Genomic DNA, 19,388 nt, shown 5'->3' on the forward strand with positions numbered 1-19,388 from the left:
AATAATGTGAATGGTTCGCTTAATAATGTAAATCGTCCGCATAATAATGTGAATCGTCCGCATAATAATGTGAATCGTCCGCATAATAATGTGAATGGTTCACTTAATAATGTAAATCGTCCGCTTAATAATGTAAATCGTCCACATAATAATGTGAATCGTCCGCATAATAATGTGAATGGTCCGCATAATAATGTGAATAGTACGCATAATAATGTGAATCGTCCACATAATAATGTGAATCCTATACATAATAATGTGAATGGTTCGCTTAATAATGTAAATCGTCCGCATAATAATGTGAATCGTCCGCATAATAATGTGAATCGTCCGCATAATAATGTGAATCGTCCGCATAATAATGTGAATGGTTCACTTAATAATGTAAATCGTCCGCTTAATAATGTAAATCGTCCACATAATAATGTGAATCGTCCGCATAATAATGTGAATGGTCCGCATAATAATGTGAATAGTACGCATAATAATGTGAATGGTCCGCATAATAATGTGAATAGTACGCATAATAATGTGAATGGTCCGCATAATAATGTAAATTGTCCGCATAACAATGTGAATCGTCCGCATAATAATGTGAATCGTCCGCATAATAATGTGAATGGTTCACTTAATAATGTAAATCGTCCGCTTAATAATGTAAATCGTCCACATAATAATGTGAATCGTCCGCATAATAATGTGAATGGTCCGCATAATAATGTGAATAGTACGCATAATAATGTGAATGGTCCGCATAATAATGTGAATAGTACGCATAATAATGTGAATGGTCCGCTTAATAATGTAAATCGTCCGCATAATAATGTGAATCCTATACATAATAATGTGAATGGTTCACTTAATAATGTAAATCGTCCGCTTAATAATGTAAATTGTCCACATAATAATGTAAATCGTCCACATAATAATGTGAATCGTCCACATAATAATGTGAATCGTCCACATAATAATGTGAATCCTATACATAATAATGTGAATGGTTCGCTTAATAATGTAAATCGTCCGCTTAATAATGTAAATCGTCCGCATAATAATGTGAATCGTCCGCATAATAATGTGAATCGTCCGCATAATAATGTGAATCGTCCGCATAATAATGTGAATGGTTCACTTAATAATGTAAATCGTCCGCTTAATAATGTAAATCGTCCGCATAATAATGTGAATCGTCCGCATAATAATGTGAATCGTCCGCATAATAATGTGAATGGTCCGCATAATAATGTGAATAGTACGCATAATAATGTGAATGGTCCGCATAATAATGTGAATAGTACGCATAATAATGTGAATGGTCCGCATAATAATGTAAATCGTCCGCATAATAATGTGAATCGTCCGCATAATAATGTGAATCGTCCGCATAATAATGTGAATCGTCCGCATAATAATGTGAATCGTCCGCATAATAATGTGAATGGTTCACTTAATAATGTAAATCGTCCGCTTAATAATGTAAATCGTCCACATAATAATGTGAATCGTCCGCATAATAATGTGAATGGTCCGCATAATAATGTGAATAGTACGCATAATAATGTGAATGGTCCGCATAATAATGTGAATAGTACGCATAATAATGTGAATGGTCCGCTTAATAATGTAAATCGTCCGCATAATAATGTGAATCGTCCGCATAATAATGTGAATGGTCCGCATAATAATGTGAATGGTCCGCATAATAATGTGAATGGTCCGCATAATAATGTAAATCGTCCGCTTAATAATGTAAATCGTCCGCTTAATAATGTAAATCGTCCACATAATAATGTGAATCGTCCACATAATAATGTGAATCGTCCACATAATAATGTGAATCGTCCACATAATAATGTGAATCCTATACATAATAATGTGAATGGTTCACTTAATAATGTAAATCGTCCGCATAATAATGTAAATCGTCCACTAAATAATGTAAATCGTCCGCTTAATAATGTAAATCGTCCGCTTAATAGTGTAAATCGTCCGCATAATAGTGTAAATCGTCCGCATAATAATGTAAATCGTCCGCATAATGTAAATCGTCCGCTTAATAATGTAAATCGTCCGCATAATAATGTGAATCGTCCGCATAATAATGTGAATCGTCTGCTTAATAATGTGAATGGTACATAACAAGGTGAATCGTCCACATAATAATGTGAATCGTCCGCATAATAACGTGAATGGGTCAACATAACAATGTGAATTGTCAACATAATGTGAATAGTTCACATAATGATGTAAATCCTCTACAGAATAATGTGAATGGTCCGCATAATAATGTGAATGGTCCGCATAATAATGTGAATAGTACGCATAATAATGTGAATGGGCGACATAATAATGTGAATGGTCCGCATAATAACGTGAATGGTCCGCATAATAACGTGAATGGTCCGCATAATAACGTGAATGGTCCGCATAATAACGTGAATGGTCCGCATAATAACGTGAATCGTCCGCATAATAACGTGAATCGTCCGCATAATAACGTGAATCGTCCGCATAATAACGTGAATCGTCCGCATAATAATGTGAATCGTCCGCATAATAATGTGAATCGTCCGCATAATAATGTGAATCGTCCGCATAATAATGTGAATCGTCCGCATAATAATGTGAATCGTCCGCATAATAATGTGAATCGTCCGCATAATAATGTGAATCGTCTGCTTAATAATGTGAATGGTACATAAGGTGAATCGTCCACATAATAATGTGAATCGTCCGCATAATAACGTGAATGGGTCAACATAACAATGTGAATCCTCAACATAATGTGAATAGTTCACATAATGATGTAAATCCTCTACAGAATAATGTGAATGGTCCGCATAATAATGTGAATGGTCCGCATAATAATGTGAATAGTACGCAAAATAATGTAAATCGTCCGCATAATAATGTGAATGGGCGACATAATAATGTGAATGCGCGACATAATAATGTGAATAGTACGCATAATAACGTGAATGGTCCGCATAATAATGTGAATAGTACGCATAATAATGTAAATCGTCCGCATAATAATGTGAATGGGCGACATAATAATGTGAATGGGCCTCATAATAATGTGAATAGTACGCATAATAATGTAAATCGTCCGCATAATAATGTGAATGGGCCTCATAATAATGTGAATGGGCCGCATGATAATGTGAATGGTCCACATAATAATGTGAATGGTCCGCATAATTCTGTTAATCGTCCGCATAATAATGTTAATCGTCCGCATAATAATGTGAATGGTCCACATATGGTCCACATAATAATGTGAATGGTCCACATAATAATGTGAATGGTCTGCATAATTCTGTTAATCGTCCGCATAATAATGTGAATAGTTCACTTAATAATGTAAATGGTCTGCTTAATAATGTGAATCATATACATGATAATCTGAATAGTACACATAATGTGAATCCTATACATAATGATGTGAATCGTCCAGGTAATGTGAATCGTCCATAATAATGTGAATCGTCCATAATAATGTGAATCATATACATAATAATGTGAATCGTCCACATAACAATGTGAATCATATACATAATGATATGAATCATCCAAGTAATGTGAATCGTCCACATAATAATGTGAATCATATACATAATGTGAGTAGTCCACATAATAATGTGAATTCCCCACATAATAATGTGAATCATATACATGGTAATGTGAATAGTACATATAACAGTGTGAATCATACACATAATAACGTGAATCATATCCATAATAATGTAAATCATCCACATAATAATGTGAATAATATACATAATAATCTGAACAGTACACATAATAATGTGAATCATATACATAATAATGTGAATCATATACATAACAATGTGAATAGTACACATAATGTGAATTGTCCTCATAATAATGTGAATCATATACATAATAATGTGAATCGTCCACACAATGTGAATAGTCCACATAATAATGTGAATCGTCCATAATAATGTGAATCATATACATAATAATCTGAACAGTACACAATAATGTGAATCATATACATAATAATGTGAATCATATACATAACAATGTGAATAGTACACATAATAATGTGAATTGTCCTCATAATAATGTGAATCATATACATAATAATGTGAATCGTCCACACAATGTGAATAGTCCACATAATAATGTGAATCGTCCATAATAATGTGAATCGTCCACACAATGTGAATAGTCCACATAATAATGTGAATCGTCCATAATAATGTGAATAATATACATAATAATCTGAACAGTACACATAATAATGTGAATCATATACATAATAATGTGAATCATATACATAATGTGAATAGTACACATAATAATGTGAATTGTCCTCATAATAATGTGAATCATATACATAATAATGTGAATCGTCCACACAATGTGAATAGTCCACATAATAATGTGAATCGTCCATAATAATGTGAATCGTCCACACAATGTGAATAGTCCACATAATAATGTGAATCGTCCATAATAATGTGAATCATATACATAATAATGTGAATCGTCCACATAACAATGTGAATCATATACATAATGATATGAATCATCCAAGTAATGTGAATCGTCCACATAATAATGTGAATCATATACATAATGTGAGTAGTCCACATAATAATGTGAATTCCCCACATAATAATGTGAATCATATACATGGTAATGTGAATAGTACATATAACAGTGTGAATCATACACATAATAACGTGAATCATATCCATAATAATGTAAATCATCCACATAATAATGTGAATAATATACATAATAATCTGAACAGTACACATAATAATGTGAATCATATACATAATAATGTGAATCATATACATAACAATGTGAATAGTACACATAACAATGTGAATAGTACACATAATAATGTGAATCATATACATAATAATGTGAATCGTCCACACAATGTGAATAGTCCACATAATAATGTGAATAGTACGCATAATAATGCGAATCACATACATAACAATGTGAGTCATATCCATAATAATGTGAATCATCCACATAATAATGTGAATCGTCCACATAATGTGAATCGTCCACATAACAATGTGAATTGTCCACATAATAATGTGAATCGTCCACATAATGTGTATCATCCATATAATGATGTGTATCATATCCATAATAATGTGAATAGTATTTGAATTGAATTGAATTTATTAGGCACACATATGTTTAACAAAAATCACTTGTACACAAATAAAATTCATCGACAAAGTAGTTAAAAGAAAAAAAAGAAAACAATGTACATAGCGCCCAAAAGGTGAAGGCCAGGGGTGGCCAAGTTCGGTCCTCGAGAGCCACCTTCCTGACAATGAAATCCAATGAAAGACTGAGTCTTTCTTTGGATTCAGGTGTGTTGGAGCAGGGAGACAACTAAGAGTGTCAGGAAGGTGGCTCTCGAGGACCGAACTTGGCCACCCCTGGTGTAGGCAGAAGCAACGCTTATCAATGCCAACACCGCTCCGTACATTCAAATTAAACCAGGCTATGTGCCTGATCATGAACGAACATTTCCAAACAAAATCTCAAGCGAAGTCACATATTTCCCAAACAGCTCCTATTACGTGCTCGTTACCACCGTACATTTTCAGTAGTAAGGATTCAAGTGTAGCAGATTCTTCATACAACACACAAACTCAACCTATTTCATCAGATACATATCCAGAGAACACCATTTCTTTATGTAAATATTTGAACCGGTTAATATTTGGACATCGTTTGAGTTCCTCAGGTAGATTATTCCATTTTTTGGAGCCACAAATGGAGACACAGAAGCATTTCCTGGTTGTCCGAGCACCCGCAATTTTAAAATGATACACAAACCCCTTAAATTATATATTCCTTCTCTTTGCGTAAAACAAAAAAACAAAAAAAAAATCTTGAATTCTAAATGGCAATTGCTTATTTTTCACTTTGTACATCAACTGAACAGTCTTGGATGTTATCATATCATAGAGTTTTAATGTTTTCGATTTAATGAACAATGGGTTGGTATGGTCCCGATACCCTGTATTGTGGATTGTTCGTAATGGTCTTTTTTGAAGGATGAATAATGGTTGCACTGTGGTTTTACAGTTATTATAGTTATTTAAAACTGCAATACTTTTTGATACTTTCTTTTGAATATGCTGAATATGAGCTTTCCAGTTGATTCTTTCATCAATAATCACACCTAACAACTTGTTCTCTTTGACACATTCTGTTTACCCTTCTGTATTTAACTGTATTTGTGCTTCTTTTTTATGATTTCAAAATAACATTATTTTAGTTTTAGACCAATTTAATGACAGTTTGTTAATATCAAACCAACTCTTCAACTTTATCTTTTCCAATCCTAAATCAGATAATAATTGTTGCAAATTATCTCCTGAACAAAACAGGTTTTTGTAATCTGCAAAGAGAACTGCTATGAACACATCCAAAAATGTACATAAATCGTTAATGTATAAAATAAATAACTTTGGTCCCAACACAGAACCCTGGGGAACCCCACAAACGATGTCCAGATATGAAGAACAGCAGTCCCCGAGTTTAACAAACTGCTTCTGGTTTCAATTCAGAGCCACTCCTCTGATCCCATACAGTTCCATCTTTTGAAATAATATATTGTGATTGATTGTGTCAAAAGCCTTTCTTGGGTCAATAAATAAACCTAAAACTATTTCCCTTTGGTCCACATGTTTATTGATCTCTTCAATTGCCAGTGCCAGTGCAGTGGACCTTTTTGCTCTAAAACCATACTGACAGTCATCAAGCAACCTGCTGTTGTAAAGTTTTTCCAATATCTTTGAAAACTGTGACAATAAAGACACAGGCCTGTAATTAGTAAAAAGATGTTTGTCACCAGATTTGAATAAAGGTATCACTTTTGCTTTTTTCATACCATTTGGGACAATTCCAGTTTGAAATGATGTATTAAACATATTTGTTAATTGTTTGGCGATTTCAGTAATTAATTGCTTTACTAAGGACATATGTACGTCATTATGATCAGCTGACTTTTTGCTTTTACATGTATGAACTACTTTAATAATTTCCCTTTCATCAACTGGGCCAAGGAACATTGTATGTGGATTTCTATCAATTAATTGGTGATTTTCCTCTTGGGCTGTGTGGAATCCCTTACCAAAAAGTAGTATATGTAAGTATGTTTCAAGTATACTTCTAGTTTACTTTTTATATACTTATCAGTACTATTTTTGGTAAGGGATGTCAGCTGCCAGATCTGGACCAACATTAGCAAAAAATTAATTGAAACTATGCACTACTTGGTTCATGTTATATTCATCTTTGTTATTATAAGTAAAGTAATTTGGGTAATTCTTTGATTTGGGTTTATTTGCTATGATACTATTCAGTATTTTCCATGTTTTCTTTATTACCTCCGCCAAGGAGGTTATGTTTTCGGTTGCATTTGTTTGTCTGTCTGTCTGTCAGCAGGATAACTCAAAACATTTTGAACGGATTTTGATGAAATTTTGTGGAGTGGTTGGAAATGACAAGAGGAACAAGTGATTAAATTTTAGTGGTGATCCAGATTACGATCCGCATGTCTATGTCATTTTCAATGTTAAAAGTTAGCATTAAGCAGTTGCAGCTGTCATCACGTCCGGGTGCATTTGTTTTCAAATTGTAATATTTCTTAAATTTATTTTTGTTGAAATTTTGTGGCGTGGTTGGAAATGACAAGAGGAACAAGTGATTAAATTTTAGTGGTGATCCGGATCCCGATGCTAACGCTTTAGCATGTCTATGGCATTTTCAATGTTAAAAGTTAGCATTAAGCAGTTGCAGCTGTCATCACGTTCGGGTGCATTTGTTTTCAAATTGTAATACTTCTTACATTTATTTTCGTTTATATATTAATAATCTAATGATTATTATATACAATTTTAGAAAAAGAGACAAAGAAATAGATCACTGTGCCAAGGAGGGAATGTCTTTAGGGTCAGTATATATATTCATATATTTGCAGTTTAGTTGATTAATAAATTGAATGTTGTCTCTTATTTGTTTTTGTCTATAAGTACATGCAATATCAATATCAGTGCTCAGATGACAGTAGCTTCTGGGAAAGGTGCAAGTTGCAATAAACTGTGATGCCAAGCGCTAAGGATAAATGCTATCCAGTCACAGCAGATGAAACTTTTTTACTACTGAGCAAACATCACTGTTAGACTTTTTTAGGTTCAATGATTCCACGGCGTGTAGATGTTATGGCGTCGGTGACCCCATGGCCTTGGCGGAGGTTTGCACTCTGAGTGCTTCTAGTGTTGTTTTAATCATTTAGCAATGTAAATCGTCCACATAATAATGTGAATCATATCCATAATAACGTAAATCGTCCACATAATAATGTGAATCACATCCATAACAATGTGAATCACATCCATAATAATGTGAATCACATCCATAATAATGTGAATCACATCCATAATAATGTGAATCACATCCATAATAATGTGAATTGCCGACATAATAATGTGAATCCTACACATAATAATGCGAATCCTACACATAATAAAGTGAATTGCCGACATAATAATGTGAATCGTCCACAAAATAATGTGAATTACATCCATAACAATGTGAATCACATCCATAATAATGTGAATCACATCCATAATAATGTGAATCACATCCATAATAATGTGAATCACATCCATAATAATGTGAATTGCCGACATAATAATGTGAATCCTACACATAATAATGCGAATCCTACACATAATAAAGTGAATTGCCGACATAATAATGTGAATCGTCCACAAAATAATGTGAATCACATCCATAAAATAATGTGAATCCTACACATAATAATGTGAATCCTACACATAATAATGTGAATCCTACACATAATAATGTGAATCCTACACATAATAATGTGAATCACATCCATAATAATGTGAATTGCCGACATAATAATGTGAATCACATCCATAATAATGTGAATCCTACACATAATAAAGTGAATTGCCGACATAATAATGTGAATCGTCCACAAAATAATGTGAATCACATCCATAAAATAATGTGAATCCTACACATAATAATGTGAATCCTACACATAATAATGTGAATCCTACACATAATAATGTGAATCCTACACATAATAATGTGAATCCTACACATAATAATGTGAATCCTACACATAATAATGTGAATCCTACACATAATAATGTGAATCACATCCATAATAATGTGAATCCTACACATAATAAAGTGAATTGCCGACATAATAATGTGAATCGTCCACATAATAATGTGAATCACATCCATAATAATGTGAATTGCGGACATAATAATGTGAATCGTCCATAAAATAATGTGAATCACATCCATAATAATGTGAATCCTACACATAATAATGTGAATCGTCCACATAATAATGTGAATCACATCCATAATAATGTGAATCCTACACATAATAAAGTGAATTGCCGACATAATAATGTGAATCGTCCACATAATAATGTGAATCACATCCGTAATAATGTGAATTGCCGACATAATAATGTGAATCGTCCATAAAATAATGTGAATCACATCCATAATAATGTGAATCCTACACATAATAAAGTGAATTGCCGACATAATGTGAATCCTACACATAATAAAGTGAATCCTACACATAATAAAGTGAATTGCCGACATAATAATGTGAATCCTACACATAATAATGCGAATCCTACACATAATAAAGTGAATTGCCGACATAATAATGTGAATCGTCCACATAATAATGTGAATCACATCCATAATAATGTGAATCCTACACATAATAAAGTGAATTGCCGACATAATAATGTGAATCGTCCACATAATAATGTGAATCACATCCATAATAATGTGGACGATTCACATTATGTGTAGGATTCACATTATTATGGATGTGATTCACATTATTTTGTGGACGATTCACATTATTATGTCGGCAATTCACATTATTATGGATGTGATTCACATTATTTTGTGGACGATTCACATTATTATGTCGGCAATTCACATTATTATGGATGTGATTCACATTATTATGTGGACGATTCACATTATTATGTCGGCAATTCACTTTATTATGTGTAGGAACCAGCTCCCAATTCAGATCAGGGAAACAGACACCCTCTCTACTTTTAAGATTAGGCTTAAAACTTTCCTTTTTGCTAAAGCTTATAGTTAGGGCTGGATCAGGTGACCCTGAACCATCCCTTAGTTATGCTGCTATAGACGTAGACTGCTGGGGGGTTTCTTTCTCTTTTTGCTCTGTATGCACCACTCTGCATTTAATCATTAGTGATCGATCTCTGCTCCCCTCCACAGCATGTCTTTTTCCTGGTTCTCTCCCTCAGCCCCAACCAGTCCCAGCAGAAGACTGCCCCTCCCTGAGCCTGGTTCTGCTGGAGGTTTCTTCCTGTTAAAAGGGAGTTTTTCCTTCCCACTGTAGCCAAGTGCTTGCTCACAGGGGGTCGTTTTGACCGTTGGGGTTTTACATAATTATTGTATGGCCTTGCCTTACAATATAAAGCGCCTTGGGGCAACTGTTTGTTGTGATTTGGCGCTATATAAAAAAATTGATTGATTGATTGAATCACATCCATAATAATGTGAATCCTACACATAATAAAGTCAATTGCCGACATAATAATGTGAATCCTACACATAATAATGTGAATCACATCCATAATAATGTGAATCATCCACATGTGTATCATCCATATAATGATGTGAATCATATCCATAACAATGTGAATTGTACACGTAACAATATGAATTGTACACGTAACAATGTGAATCGTACACGTAACAATGTGAATCGTACACGTAACAATGTGAATCGTACACGTAACAATGTGAATCATCCACATAATAATGTGAATCATCCACATAATGTGTATCATCCATATAATGATATGAATCATCCACATAATGTGAATCGTACACATAACAATGTGAATCATCCACATAATAATGTGAATCATCCACATAATAATGTGTATCATCCATATAATGATATGAATCATCCACATAATGTGAATCGTACACATAACAATGTGAATCATCCACAAAATAATGTGAATTGCCCACATAATAATGTGAATCACATACATAATAATGAAGAATAGTACACATAACAATGTGAATCACATCCATAATAATGTGAATCACATACATAATAATGTGAATCCTACACATAATAATGTGAGTCATCCACATAATAATGTGTATCATCCATATAATGATGTGAATCATATCCATAATGTGAATCATCCACATAATGTGTATCATCCACATAATGATGTGAATCATATCCATAATAATGTGAATAGTACACATAACAATGTGAATCATCCACATAACAATGTGAATCATCCACATAATAATGTGAATCATCCACATAACAATGTGAATCATCCACATAATGTGTATCATCCATATAATGATGTGAATCATATCCATAACAATGTGAATCGTACACATAACAATGTGAATCATCCACATAATGTGTATCATCCATATAATGATGTGAATCATATCCATAACAATGTGAATCGTACACATAATGTGAATCGTCCACATAACAACGTGTATCATCCATATAATGATGTGAATCGTACACATAACAATGTGAATCATCCACATAATAATGTGTATCATCCATATAATGATGTGAATCATATCCATAATAATGTGAATCACATACATATGTAATAATGTGAACAGTTCACCTAATAATGGGAATCATCCATATAATAATGTGAATCATAACCATAATAATGTGAATAGTACACATAACAATGGGAATCATACACACAATAATGTAAATCGTCCACATAATAATGTGACTCATATACATAATAATATGTATCATCCATATAATGATATGAATCATATCCATAATAATGTGAATCGTCCACATAATGTGAATCGTCCACATAATGTGAATCGTCCACATAATGTGAATCGTCCACATAATAATGTGAATCATATACATAATAATGTGAATCATATACATAATAATGTGAATCGTACACATAATAATGTGAATCACATACATATTTAATAATGTGAACAGTTCACCTAATAATGGGAATCATCCATATAATAATGTGAATCATCCACATAATGTGAATCGTCCACATAATAATGTAAATTATATAAATAATTATGTGAATAGTCCACATACAGTTGTATGCAAATGTTTGGGCACCCCTGATAATTGTCTTGATTTTCCTATAAAAATCATTGGTTGTCTGGATCAGAAATTTCACTGAAATATATCATATAGCAGAAAAACACTGATATTTGAGAAGTGAAATGAAGTTTCTAGTATTTACAGAAAGTGTGCAATAATTTTTTAAACAAAATTAGGCAGGTGCATAAATTTGGGCACCCTTGTAATTTTATTGATTTGAATACATTTAGCACTAATTATTGGAACACAAAATTGGTTTGGTAAGCTCATTGACCCTTGACCTCCTTACACAGGTGCATCCAGTCATGAGAAAGGGTATTTAAGTTGGCCATTTGAAAATGTTTCCCCTCTTTGCATCTCTTCTAATGAGTGGCAACATGGGAGCCTCTAAACAACTTTCAAATTACCTGAAAACAAAGATTGTTCAACATCATGGTTTAGGGGAAGGATACAAAAAGCTATCTCAGAGATTTCAGCTGTCAGTTTCCACTGTGAGGAAGATAGTGAGGAAATGGAAGACCACAGGCACAGTACTAGTTAAGGCCCAAAGTGGCAGACCAAGAAAAATCTCAGATAAACTGAAGCAAAGGATGGTGAGAACAGTCATAGTCAACCCACAGACCTGCTCCAAAGACCTACAACATGAGTCGTGTAATACACCAAATTAAAGGGCTTGATGAGAGGATCCATAATATAGCAAAGGTTTCAAGTTATGACATCATTTAGTGACATCAAGATGAAAAAATGTACAAAAATCATTTTCGTGTGAAAAACCATGCAAATCATCATTGCAGATTCTTGTCAATTCAAATATAGCAGCCATAGGAGGATACCTTTCAGCACACAAAAAGGTCATAGGACAAGGTCACAGGAAGGTCAAACACTAAACCCCCCCCCCCCCAAAAAAAAATTGGGGCTTTTTTGCGACCAGCAAAGTTGTTTTAGTGATTTTAGTCTTTGACCTTCCTGTGACCTTGACCTTTGACATGCTATATGTGAAGTTGCAAGAGTCTTTGATGTAAACTGTGTGCTGCATAGCGAGTTAAAGGTGAAAAATGCAATGATTACAAACAAACACACACACATTCGGTAACATATCCCACAAAACATCATTTTGGCAAGATAATAAACCAATTTCACTCATGCTTCCAAAGTTTCTGAATGGAATAATCCAGTTGCTTGCTTTGACTTCCCGGCTCACTGTTTCCTCTTTTCACCTCAAACATACATGGCAGACTGAGGGGTGTGGCCACTGGCCACGCCTCCTGCACAGAGCATGAAACTCGAGTGATGGACAGTCTGTGGATGTCAGTGATTGACGTGTGTAGAATCATACTGTGTTTCTGTGCACAATGTGCCGTGGGTGTGTGCTCTACATTTCAATACAAACACATGTATTGTGACACGCCCAGGGAACAGTTGACATTATTATGTGGACGGTTTACATTCAGTGATGAAAGTTTTCCAGAAATTCATGGAATTCCAGTTTCTGGGGAGAAAATGTTGAAATTTCTCACAAAATCAAGCATCGATTGAAGCAAAATGTTGTCACAGTTGTTCCTGTCGTCCATTTGGATGTTTACTGGACCTGGCAGCCAATCACAAGGCTTGGCACAAAGCAGTGCACGATGCTGGCCTCCCATTGGTTGGTTGTGTCATGTGACTAGTGATGAATGTTTCGGGGTTATTTTTGTTTCTTTGGTCTGACTTCATGATGTTGGTGTTTGTAAAACAGTTTGGAAACGTCTCCGAGACGCCACAGTGGACATTCAGTCTCACATTTTAACGTCCGGATCTGAGACCGCTGCCCACCCACACAGCAGCCAATGAGAGGTGCTGTTCCAGATTTTACAGTGAACTCCGTGCTGGGCTGAAACAGCAAGCAAATGGATGAAACGTTGTTCTGCTGCAGGAAGATGACTTAAAGTTCATCAGGAATAAATTCACATGAAGCTGGTTCGCGCCAAAGGACCAAAACGCCGGCAGACTTCCTTTAAAATCATCGTTTATACAGGAAAATGAACGTTCCCGATCAGGGTTTTATTTTTATATCATGTTTCAAACTGAACTGACTTCAAACCGTCTCCATGGAAACATGATGTGTTAACCTGCTAAATCTGCATTTTATGGTTTCTTCTGTTACATGGATGTGAAATATTCATGTGAATTAAAATGTGATCAATATTTAACACACTCCAAAAGACAGACATTGATGTAAAAAATGTTTGCGTGTCGTTTTGTGCGACACTGAAGTTGTGAGTTTCCCAGAAACGCTGATGTCGGCACTGGATGGAAAAACCACTTACAGAAGTGAATAAGAATCTGATTTAAACCCAAATCAGTGTTCTGAGAACTAAAGGTTATATTGGTGACTTAACGAAGAGGAGGTGCAGCTTTTACTTGAATTAAAGTTTATTTAAAATTATTTGTGCTAAAAGCACAACTTTCTGAAGTCAGATGTAGAGAGAGAACAGTAAGAGTCCAACGGGAATCTGTGCTTTTATTAAATATTAGTAACACCGTGTTCTAATCCACTCTGTGTGTTACAGTTCTGTCATCTTGACAATATGAGGAAATCTGCTTTTTATGACTAAAATGAGCAAGAAAATGGGACTGACAAAGAGCTCTCATTTAGTTTATTGATCGCATGTAGTACCCCCCACCCCCGCAGCCCCAAAGTCATGAAAAATAATTTCAGGGGTTTTTTTCTAAGGGCCACTTTCATCACTGTACATTGTTATGTGGATGTTTACATTTTTATTACATTATTAAAGATGGAACTGTTGTGTGGGCCGCTGAAGAGGAGGTACTGCTGGCCCATCACCACCAGATGGCACCCTGCTTGAAGTGCGGGCTTCAAGCACGAGAGGGCGTCGGAGCCACTGGGAGTGACAGCTGTCACACATCATCAGCACCAGCTGTCACTCATCCAACCCATCACCATAAAGGCCGGACTGCTACTCCACCTCCTCACTGAGAAATCAGCCACCAGAAGAGGTAATTCTCTGCTGTATCTAAAACTGTGTCATAGTCTGAACTCTTTTTGCAGCCGTTTTCCTGTGGTGTTGCCTTATCTGTGGGATTGGCGTTTGGTGTGAACAGCAACGGCTTTGTTTCACACCCCAACCAGATAAGTGGTTAGACAGGAGCTGCACGAGTGTGTGACTGGAGGTGGAGGTGCTCCCTCCCTAACGAACACAATCTGCGGGATTACTGAGTGTGCGAACTCACACTCATCAATACTGTTTCTGTTCTCTGCCAGCAGTACCAGGTCTGACAGCTGGAGACGGTGGCCACCTGGGGATCCAGGACTTGGCGGCTCCGGTGTTCTTCAGACCCGTTGGCAGTGAGGGCCGTGTGGGGTCCAGCTCGATTCTGGACGGACGTCTCCTATCCTCAAGCCTGCCCACACGTCACTCTACTTATAATTGTCTGTGGTACTAAAACCGTATTTGTCTGTATTCCGTTGTGCACTTCACAACATTAAATTGTTACTGTTTGGCTTATCCATTGCCTGTTCATTTTATGCCCCCTGTTGTGGGTCCGTGTCACTACACCTTCCCAACAGGAATTTGAATTAAATACCTGGAAAGGCGCACCACCTGCACACCGCAGGAACTTAATCATGATTTGATCGATATTAATCAGGCTTTGATCTGAAACTCATAACATCTGGATACAACTACACACATGAAAAACAGCTGGTGTAATATTTACAGTTATTTACATATGTACACTTACAAACACAAGTGATTGTGATCATATGTCACCCTGTGCTCCTCCCTTTTCTTAAAGTAGGCATTCACCACAGCCATTTCCATCCTTTTTGCAAAATCAACTACCATCTGTCCTTCCCCATTCCTATCCTTGATACCATATCTACCCATTACTTCCTCATCACCTCTGTTCCCTTCACCAACATGCCCATTGAAGTCTGCTCCTATCACCACTCTTTCATGCTTGGGTTCACTCTCCACCACCTCATCTAACACACTCCAGAAATCTTCTTTCTCCTTCATCTTACAACCTACCTGTGGGGCATATGCAATGATGATATTCATCATCACCCCTTCAATTCGCTTAACCTCCAACACACTTAACATACTCTTCCTTTAAAATGACCCCAACATCATTTCTCTTCCTGTCCTCACCATGATATAACTTGTACCCACTGCCGATGCTCCTGCTCTTACTTCCCTTCCACTTGAACTCTTGAACACACAATATGTCTACCTTTCTCCTCTCCATCATATCAGCCAGGTCTCTCCCTTTACCAGTCAAAGTGCCAACATTCAAAGTCCCCACTCTCTCTTCCAACCTTCTAGTTTTCCTCTCCTCCTGCTGTCTGTGGACACATTCTCCTCCTCTTCTTCTTCTTCGCCCAGCAGTAGCCCAATTTCTGCCGGCACCCTGTTGGCCAATGGCTCCGGTAGTGGCTGTTTTTAACCTGGATCTGGACCGATCCGGTATGGAAATTCAATTGTGGTCTGCATCTTTACTTTGCTATGTTTTATTCCGGATGTCCTTCCTGACACAACCGTCCTCATTTATCCGGGCTTGGGACGCGCACTCAGAGTGTACTGGCTGCACACACCATGTGGCCAAGTACAAATGGCCACACTGTGTACAGTGATTTCAAATCTGTACAGAGTGAGGTTTTATTGGATGCTGTCATTTGTGCAAAAGTAAAACACAGTTAAAAAGAAGAAACTGTTGAAGGGAGTCCAGCTAAAGACGTGCATGAAAAAAACACTGCAGAAACACAAAACGTCCACGTGTGAGCATCCTGCTGTGTCTCTTCTTCACATGATGCTTTTTTCTCTACAGTACTTCGTCCGCGTTCACGGGACGCAGAATCAACACGACATCACAGCTGCACTGTGCTGCTGCACCAACAACACACAGATTCAGAGAGGAGCCCACCGTGCCACCAGGGTCACGGCTGGAACCCGGCAACATTTTGGGTCTTAAACTATGGGCTGAGAGGTGTGGGGTTCCTACCTGGCGGCCATGATGGCGTGCTGGTCGTGTCCGGAGCAGATGTCTTTGGTTATGTACAGGTTTTTGTCACAGGAGACACCGGCCAGAGTGTAGTTTGGTTTGCAGACTGTGAGGAAGAACGGGGCGTGGTAACCCGTGGCGAGCTGAATGATGTCCGTCACCAGGGCTGTGGCACACAGTCCAAACACATGCACACCTGCAGGGGGCGCACATGTACCACTCTCAAGTCTTAAATCAATCAATGTGAGCGACAGAATCTCTGTGACCGATCAAACCTGAACATTTCAAGACAAACATCAGTCTGAATGTGATGTTAAAGTTTAAAAAAAATTGCTACCATAATTATTTTTAAGTTATAATTCAGTCCACCTAATAACAATAACAATGACTTTATTCCAGACTGGAGAGTACATAGATACATGATATGTACAGACTTGTACAGTGAGGTTTGTATGTAACATTGGTAACCAGCGGGTCCTGATCCTGGACCTGTATGTGAAGCTGGGTGAAGAACACCACATATGATGGGACTCACAGACTCATCTAGACTCTGCAGGAACCCACAGACCAGATTCCTGATCACAGCCTGACATCACTGTGTGTCACAGACTGTGCACAGTCGACTTCTACTCTCATATTTGAATCTTTTAAAATAACGTTATGATCACACAGTTTATTTATAGATGATTTCTTGAAGTTCCACCAAAGTTGAGTTGTGTCCACAGGAGAGCAGGATGAACAAAACAAGGTTCATTTAACATCAAGATGACACATATGGAACCTGCGTGAGCATGTGGCTGCCTGCATTGTCTGTCTGTATCAAGGTCATCACTTAGGTCATTACTGACTATGTGTCCCAGGTGTCTACAGGAGTCCGCTTCTTTCAGTTCTTCACCGTTTAGTTTAAACAATGGCACATCCAACCCTTGCAGATATCTGGCCTAAAGGACATTACAGCACTCGTCTTGGGGTTAGGGTTAGTTGATGCAACAAACAAAAGCTGCACTGTGCACAGTTCTCCACCAAGACTCGGTGGAGTCTTGGTGGCTTCCTTCACTCGTCTCCTTCTTGCACGGGCACAGTTTTTGAGACCTGCCTCAGACAGATCTACTGTATCACATTACATTACATTACTCTTTCCATTAATCTTACACGATGCTTACAGATAGGGTGGCTCTTTCTGGGAGCCGTGTCTGTAAGCTAGAGTGGCTTCTTATTTCAGTGGAGTTAGATGTTATGGGCACTCAGTGTCAGGCCGGCTAGCACGTCCGTTAACATTAGCTTAACAACGCCAGCTAAAGACAATGGTTTTTGGACTGTTGTTAGGCAGAAGAAGTCACGTAGGGCCTGGTGCCCAGTTGTGGAACCCGAATCACAGTCGCCACTGCAAACTGTGAACAGTTTTTAGCCTTTGACATGCCTGTTGATAGTCTTCCAAGTCCACAGGTGACTTCTACCCCTTTCTCCAGGCCAAAACGCCATGTGTTAGTGATAGGGGATTCTATCACCCACAAAGTTAGATTACAAACACCAGCTGACATTAAATGTATTCCTGGAGACATTGCCTCTCACCTTTGATCATGTATAGACATGTTTTTTGTGTGTATATAGACTGACCATGTGTGATGATTAATTTAATTTGATTGGAATTTGTTTTTTTTTTTCCTTCCTCTTTTTTTGTCTTTTTATATATATTTTTCAATGTATTTTGGTTTGTGTTTGAAACTTGTGTGGACCCCAGGAAGAGTAGCTGCAGCTTTGCTGCAGCTAATGAGGATCCAAATAAATAAACAAATAAACCTTAGGAGGCTGACGTTGCACAAGAATAGTCCACCAAAGGAACATGAACCTAAATATAGCCACATAGTTGTTTATGTCGGCGTCAATGATATTAGGATGAGACACTTGGAGGTCACAAAAATGGACATAGAAAGGACTTATGACCTTGCAGGAAAATATATCGGCATTAATTAGACCCCATAAAAAACATGAGTTTATCATCCCTATCCACATGCCAAAATCAGCCCACATCAATTATTTTATTATTATTATTATTATTGTTTTATTTTTTTGCAAATTTCATTGACGGTGCTATAGGTGGTGCAAGAATTGGCATGTCTGCTAGGTGGTGACATGCTTTGGTTGAACATGCCAAAATTTACTGAGCCGGGTCCAA

The 19,388-nt window shown here is 36.7% G+C and overlaps 1 protein-coding gene across 1 annotated transcript in view; it reads right to left on the reverse strand.

Annotated features, from left to right (window-relative positions):
• The window catches only part of LOC117518223 (phospholipid phosphatase-related protein type 3-like), a 57,027-nt gene that overhangs the window by 16,355 nt on the left and 21,284 nt on the right, over positions 1-19,388 (reverse strand). The window contains exon 4 of the mRNA XM_034179295.1: positions 17,213-17,408. Coding sequence (XP_034035186.1) covers positions 17,213-17,408 — 196 coding nt within the window. The remainder of the gene's footprint in view (positions 1-17,212; positions 17,409-19,388) is intronic.

This window comes from Thalassophryne amazonica, chromosome 10 (genome assembly GCF_902500255.1).
Source record: "Thalassophryne amazonica chromosome 10, fThaAma1.1, whole genome shotgun sequence".
In the NCBI taxonomy this organism is placed as follows: Eukaryota; Metazoa; Chordata; class Actinopteri; order Batrachoidiformes; family Batrachoididae; genus Thalassophryne; species Thalassophryne amazonica.